Raw genomic sequence first — 5,869 nt, 5'->3', positions numbered from 1 at the left:
AGGCGGCAGACGACGCTGCACCCCGGTCCGGGAGCCCGGGGCGGGGCGGCGGGGTCATTCCGCTGTTAGTGCCGCCACCCGACATGCATCATCGCCCAGACCGGAGGGTGGATTCCTCCAACACCTTTCCCAGCCCCAAAGTTAATTACGGCCATCGCTCGCACTCGAATTCGCCACGCTCCTCAGACAGAAAAAACGCACAAAAAGTCCTGAAAAAGCAAAACAATTTTTTTTCTTCTGTTGGTTGGAGGCGATTGTAGGTGCATGGGGTTGGATGGCGAGTTTTACAGAGAGCCACCTCCTCGCATTTTCCTCCAATTTTATTTTGTCTTTGTAATGCTGTCTTAGTTTTATTTACAACAAGAGTCGGTGCGTTGGAACTTTTACAAACGCACACATGCCTCCGAGGCTGCATGTTGGCGGACTAAGTTCTTCGATTCCATTTGAAAAAATGAGTGTTGCGTCGCGTGTGGTTGAGTACGTGGTACTATCACTCGAGAAAGGCATGTGGATCTTTGAGCCCCGTCAAAAAAGGCACGTCGCTTGCTGCGTGTGCGGATCCAGGAGGGCAGTGGGGGTAAGTCTCCCCCCCTCCTCGGGTACTGGATAGGTCACCTGGAAGGCAGGCCAAAAGCACTGCTCTGCCACTGTAAGTGGCTCGAAGTCCTGGCTCCGCGCCGCGTCGCCGTGGTGTTGACGTGGAGGTTCACGGTCCGACGAGGACCTGCAGGGCGGCGACGGGGCCGCAGAGCATTCCCGCGTTGCCGGGCATGTGCAGCCAGTTGTTGAGGTGGAAGATGTTGCGGTCCGCGGGCGCCGTCAGGTTCACCTTGGCCGCGGTCTGCTCGAAGGCGAAGAGCTGCACGCGGTGCAGCGTGGGCACCACGGAGCCCTCGGGGGCGGCGGGCACGGAGGGGCTCATCCAGGCTGTGGGCAAGAACGGCAGGCACGCCGTCAACACGAGGTTAAACTCCCGCAAAAAGGCGCACTGATCGGGGGATTCGAACCCTCGCCGCCGCAGCGGCATTACCTGTCAGGCTCTCCGCGGACTCCACCTTTCCAGTGTACAGCTCCTTCTCCTGCAACAACAAGCGGAATATATGGCGCCGGCTCGATGAACGCACACACCACGCGCGCATGCACACAAAAATAAACGGAAAACTGGCTTAAAACCTAGGGAGTGACACAGCCGGGGGAGTCCCAGCCCCAGACCGGCGCGGCCCGGCCGGGCCCCTCATGCATTTATGGAACACCGTTCTGTTTGCTTTACTTCCATCTGCATTGGGTCGTATGAGAAAGCAATCCAACTTAAGCGTGGCTCGGGCGCGGCTCGGCAACGCGGGGCACGGCCGGGCACGGCGCGCAGCGAGGGCGCGCTGCTACAGCGAGCGGCACGGCGGCGAGGCGCGCGGGGCACAGCCATGCCACAGCCACGCCACAGCGAGGAGGCACATCGGACGAATTCCTGGGGAACGCGACCACCCTCCACTACACACACACACTCGAGACGAGGAAAAGTGGTCATCCGCATTCAAGCACTCGGCCACCACTTGTTGCGGGGAAAGCAGAGAGCCCGCGCCGCACAGCCCGCCACGACGATTTCACCATTTCGTATCCGCCGGGCGCTCTGTCTCCCTCGCATTCGCGCGTTCGTACGCGAGTCGACCCGCGAGTGCGAGAGAGACAGAGCGAGGACGGAATCGCTCTGCATTCAACTATATTTACTCGCCACTCAAATTACCGCCGCTTGCGGTGTGCTGCGCGTTCCGGCCAGGCAGGCCCGGCGGCAGGCGCGGCGGATAGCCAGACACGGGTTTCCGGTTAGTCCGCCAAAGACCGCGCTCGTGTGCGTGTGTGTTTATGTGTGTGTGTGTGTGTTCGTGTGTATGAGTGTGTGTGCGCACGCGCGCCCCGTGATATGCCGCGTCCATGTGACTCGGTTCGCACGGACACGCGGCGCGGCGCGACGGGACGACAAAACCCACCGCGCTTCCGTCTCGTCTCGACTATACTATGAGAAATTCAGATTCAAACCTGTGGCGGGATTGGAATTTCAAATGGCGTTGGGCAAGGTCAAGGGAGCATAAACAGCGAGAGGCGTGCCGTCAGCCTTGGCGATGGGCGGGGCGGGGCGGGGCGGGGCGTGGCGGGGCGGGGCACTGCTAAGGTAATGCTTATTTGGGAGGCCGTGCCGATAATGGCGATGGCGGAGCGCAATTGCCAGTGTGCCGATTAGCGTTCCTGTCGTCGCTCCGTCTCTCTCGCACCCCTGCGGGCCCTGCGGGATGCGCCGTGAGTGCGAGAGAGACAGCGAGTGCTCGTCTATAAAAAAGAGCCAGCCATGGCGCCGCAGTGCCTCGGATGACGTCACCGATGGGCGCGGGGGCGTGGCGTGGAAGTGGGTGACGAATGTTGGAAATGGGAACGAATCGAAGCGAAAACAACCACGCTGGGTAAACTAGACCGCCGACACGTATTTTACCAACTTTCCGCGTATTTGACATTTGTTATTTTTTTGTTCCAATTTTTTTAAAAAATGATGGGCTGGTTGGCGGAGGCGCGTAGTCAGCGGTCGGGTAGTTGAACCCGGTCCCGCTGTTTGTATATCCCTGTCCCGTCCGTTTACCCGCGCGGGACACATTCGCCCACGCGCTAGCGCGAGCTCACCCACATCAAACAGCACGGATGGACAGCGCGGGTCGCCAGTTTTCAACCGAATGACCCGATCCGGGACGCGGAGCGCGGAGCGCGGAAAGAGGAAAAAGGGGGAAGCCCGCGCCACAGGTGTGCGTTCGAGAGGTGTGCACGGCCAATTTAGTGTATGAGAAAGCTCGGCGACGTCGGGACATGGCGACCAGGAAGATCTCGAGACACGGGCAGTGCGGGATCAGACATGCTACAGTGTCAGAGTAAACGGAATTGAGAATGAAGTCAAAATTAAATAAAAAACAGACGTCGTTTCCACTAGCTGCGTTCTCCCTGAGCGACCACGCCACTGTCGTGCACTGCACTGCTTGCCTGGCGGCCTTACCGGGATGTTGGTCTTGATCTGCAGCAGCTGGAACTCGCCGTACCGAAGACCGGCCTTATCGGGGTCCACCATCACGACGGTGTAGCCTCGGTCCTGCGGCGCATCAAGAGGCATAAAGAATCCGTGTGATAATTACAGCGTAGTCTCACGGTCTCGGCGTCACTCACCACGTCAGGGAGGCTGAAGCGCACCATGGGCTCGTTCTCCAGGTCCGTCTTGTTGAGCATCTTGTTGCAGGTGAAGGAGTCGGCGATGGCGTTGCCGTCCGCCGAGGTGAGCGTCAGCCCGGCGCCCAGGTGGCACACGTTGCCCGGGGCGCCGCCGCCGCCCGGGACCAGCGCGAGGCACTGGAAGCCCGTCCACAGCGACAGCAGACCCGGGTGCGCCGCCACCGGGGCCGCGTAGCCCGGGGCGTAGCCCGCGGCGTAGCCGACCAGGCTGGGCGACATGCTGCGGGCAGAGGTGGTGGAGGTCAGGCCCTTCAGCCAGGTCATTTCGAAAGTCAAAATGACTTAAAAACTTTACAAAGGAAGAAAAAAAATTTCCAAAAAACTTTAAAAAAGAAATTACAGCAAGAAAGTTACAAAAAAAACTTAACAATATTTTACTAAGAAAAACTCTACCAAAATTTTTTTACGAAAATAAATTTACAAAACATAAACTTGAGGAAGAAAAACTTTTTTTAGAAGTGTGGCACTTGGAATGCAGCGAAGCCCGTCGCTGCTAACGCCAGCTAACGCGACGACACGCCGTTCGAAACATAAACTGGCGGGGCTGTCGAGCCGCACTATGTTACAATGTCACAGCGCGGCGCTGTTGCGTCTCGCGTCTTAACGCCTCGTCATTAGCGAGTGGCCGTTCGAGCCTGAACGCACCGCGGGGCGTGGCGGGGCGGGGCGGGGCGGCAGCGCGCCTTTAATGCCGCGAAAAAATAAGCGGCCCGCTCCCTTAATGGCGCCACGCGGACTTTGTTGTGAAAAAGTGTCGTCTTAAAACGGTTTGCCGAGAGCAGCGCGTCGTCCTCGGCGTCCTCGACGTCGTCGTCGTCGGCGGCGACACCGCGCCGAGAGTAGTCCTCTTGGCGTCCAGCGGCAACGAGCCGTGACGCCGCGCGCCCCGCCACGCCCCCCGCACTAACCTGCAGCAGTGCCGCTCTCCAGTCGCACTCCAGCGCCCCTCCAGCGCCACTAGTGCCCCCCCCCTCCCCGTCCCACGCCCATTACGCTGTATCAACTCCACTTAGCCGGCACGCGACAAAGCGATACAGTCACTCTTTTCCTAGTCGCGTGCTGTGATTACCTCGGCCGCGCCGCCACCGCCTCCTCGGAGCCTTGGCGCCGGCCCTGCCCCGCCATCCCCGTGGACCGCAGTGGGGCCCTGCCACTGCCCTGTGGGGGCCCTGTGAGGGGCAGGGGGCCGCAGCAAGGGGAAGGTGGGTCCGCCGAGGGGGCAGGGCATGTAAAGTGAATACTATAATACGTGCGCCGCGGGCGGCCGGTGGACCGAAACGTACTGCCGCAGCGCCGGCCGCGTCCGCTTCCAGTGGAGTGGGGCCCGCGGGGCCGCGGGGAGCGACCAGCGACCATCACGTGCACGCTTTTAGTCATCTTCGCCGATCTGGGGGCACGGCGGCGCGCGGCAGCGGCCCGTGCCTCGCCTCGCGCCGCGCGTACGCACGTCCCCGTACGCCCCGAGCCCCGCTCCGCAGAGCAAGGTCGCCCCGCCCCGCCCCGCCCCGCCCCGCCCCGCCCCGCCCCGCCCCGCCCCGCCCCGCCGCGTCTCCCGTTCATTTGCATTCGGCGAAGGCTCTGGGACGCGTTCGAATGCCGTCGGCCACGCTGTTTTTACATCGGGCGTCCAGTAACGCTGCGGCTAGCAACCCGCGCACCGCACGTGTGCCAGAGAGAGAGAGAGAGGGAGAGAGAGAGGGAGAGAGAGAGAGAGGGGGAGAGAGAGAGGGAGAGGGGGGGGGGAGAGAAAGAGAGAGAGGGAGAGAGCGACGCATTGCGACGGAGAAGGGCGAAGGGAGAAGGGAGACGGGTATGAGAAACGCTGGTCTGGCCGGCCGGGCCGCGCAGTGGATTTGTAAATATAATGGAGATTAAAGCGGTTGGAATGAGACGGGGCGGGGCGGGGCGGGGCGGGGCGTGCTCGCGGTACGCCCGGACGGGGATAAGGCCCGGCTGAGGCAAGAGTACACAAGAATCCTCTCTCTCGGGCCCGGGTGCCCCGGTGCCTCGCCCTCATAAGCAAGCACGGCCAAACAAACAAATTGATTCCCAAAGTGGGGGAAGGTCGCACAGAGGTTTATGAGGGCAATTTGGTGAAGCGGGCCGGCGCGGCCAGGTGGCGGTATCAGTGCGGGAGCGCGGCAAAATCAACACGGGAGCCGCGTTCAGCGGACCCTCTCTGTCTCTCTCGCACCCCTACAGCACCCCCGTGGGCGTGCCGGAGGGACAGAGCGACGAGTTTGGAGTGGCCGCGTACTCACGCTACGCGTTGACGTGAAGGTGCTCTGGCGGGCAGGTGGGCTGGCGGCAGGCCCTGGTCCACACTCACTCAGCTGCTCGCGGGTACTGGTGGGTACTGGTGGGTGCTGGTGGGTTCTGGTGGCGTCCAGCGCGTCCCGCGGCGCGGCACCGCGGCACCGCGGGGCCCCCTCCAGGCCGACGGCGCCAAGACGGAGACGGCCCGGGCAACGCAGCACGCAATGAGCGGTTAGCGCGCATAGATTACCTCCATTCATTTCGCCCGGGCGACCGCCACGACGCCCACCGCGTTTAGCCGCCCGCTGCTGCATATTCTATTTTCGTTTCCGCTTTTTGGCGCCACTTTTTG

The 5,869-nt window shown here is 61.7% G+C and overlaps 1 protein-coding gene across 1 annotated transcript; it reads right to left on the bottom strand.

Annotated features, from left to right (window-relative positions):
* Positions 1-301: 301 nt before the first annotated feature.
* On the bottom strand, positions 302-5,610 carry LOC117643477. The gene is made up of 5 exons (XM_034382402.1): positions 5,523-5,610; positions 3,199-3,481; positions 3,032-3,124; positions 1,031-1,079; positions 302-927 (listed from the first exon to the last, which is right to left on the bottom strand). Exons 2-5 carry the CDS (start codon positions 3,478-3,480, stop codon positions 707-709), a joined length of 645 nt encoding a protein of 214 aa, XP_034238293.1. The 5' UTR covers position 3,481; positions 5,523-5,610; the 3' UTR covers positions 302-706.
* Between the last annotated feature and the right edge of the window lie 259 nt (positions 5,611-5,869).

Source organism: Thrips palmi, unplaced genomic scaffold (genome assembly GCF_012932325.1).
Source record: "Thrips palmi isolate BJ-2018 unplaced genomic scaffold, TpBJ-2018v1 HiC_scaffold_17, whole genome shotgun sequence".
Classification (NCBI taxonomy): Eukaryota; Metazoa; Arthropoda; class Insecta; order Thysanoptera; family Thripidae; genus Thrips; species Thrips palmi.
This window is presented reverse-complemented; position numbering and strand designations above follow the sequence as displayed.

Excerpts from the sequence above, each read along its gene's own strand:
- LOC117643477 (XM_034382402.1), bottom strand. The coding sequence starts at position 3,480 with ATGTCGCCCAGCCTGGTCGGCTACGCCGCGGGCTACGCCCCGGGCTAC. Across the intron at positions 3,125-3,198 it reads GCTTCAGCCTCCCTGACGTG|GACCGAGGCTACACCGTCGT; the intron begins GTGAGTGACGCC and ends GATGCGCCGCAG. Across the intron at positions 928-1,030 it reads GTCCGCGGAGAGCCTGACAG|CCTGGATGAGCCCCTCCGTG; the intron begins GTAATGCCGCTG and ends TCTTGCCCACAG.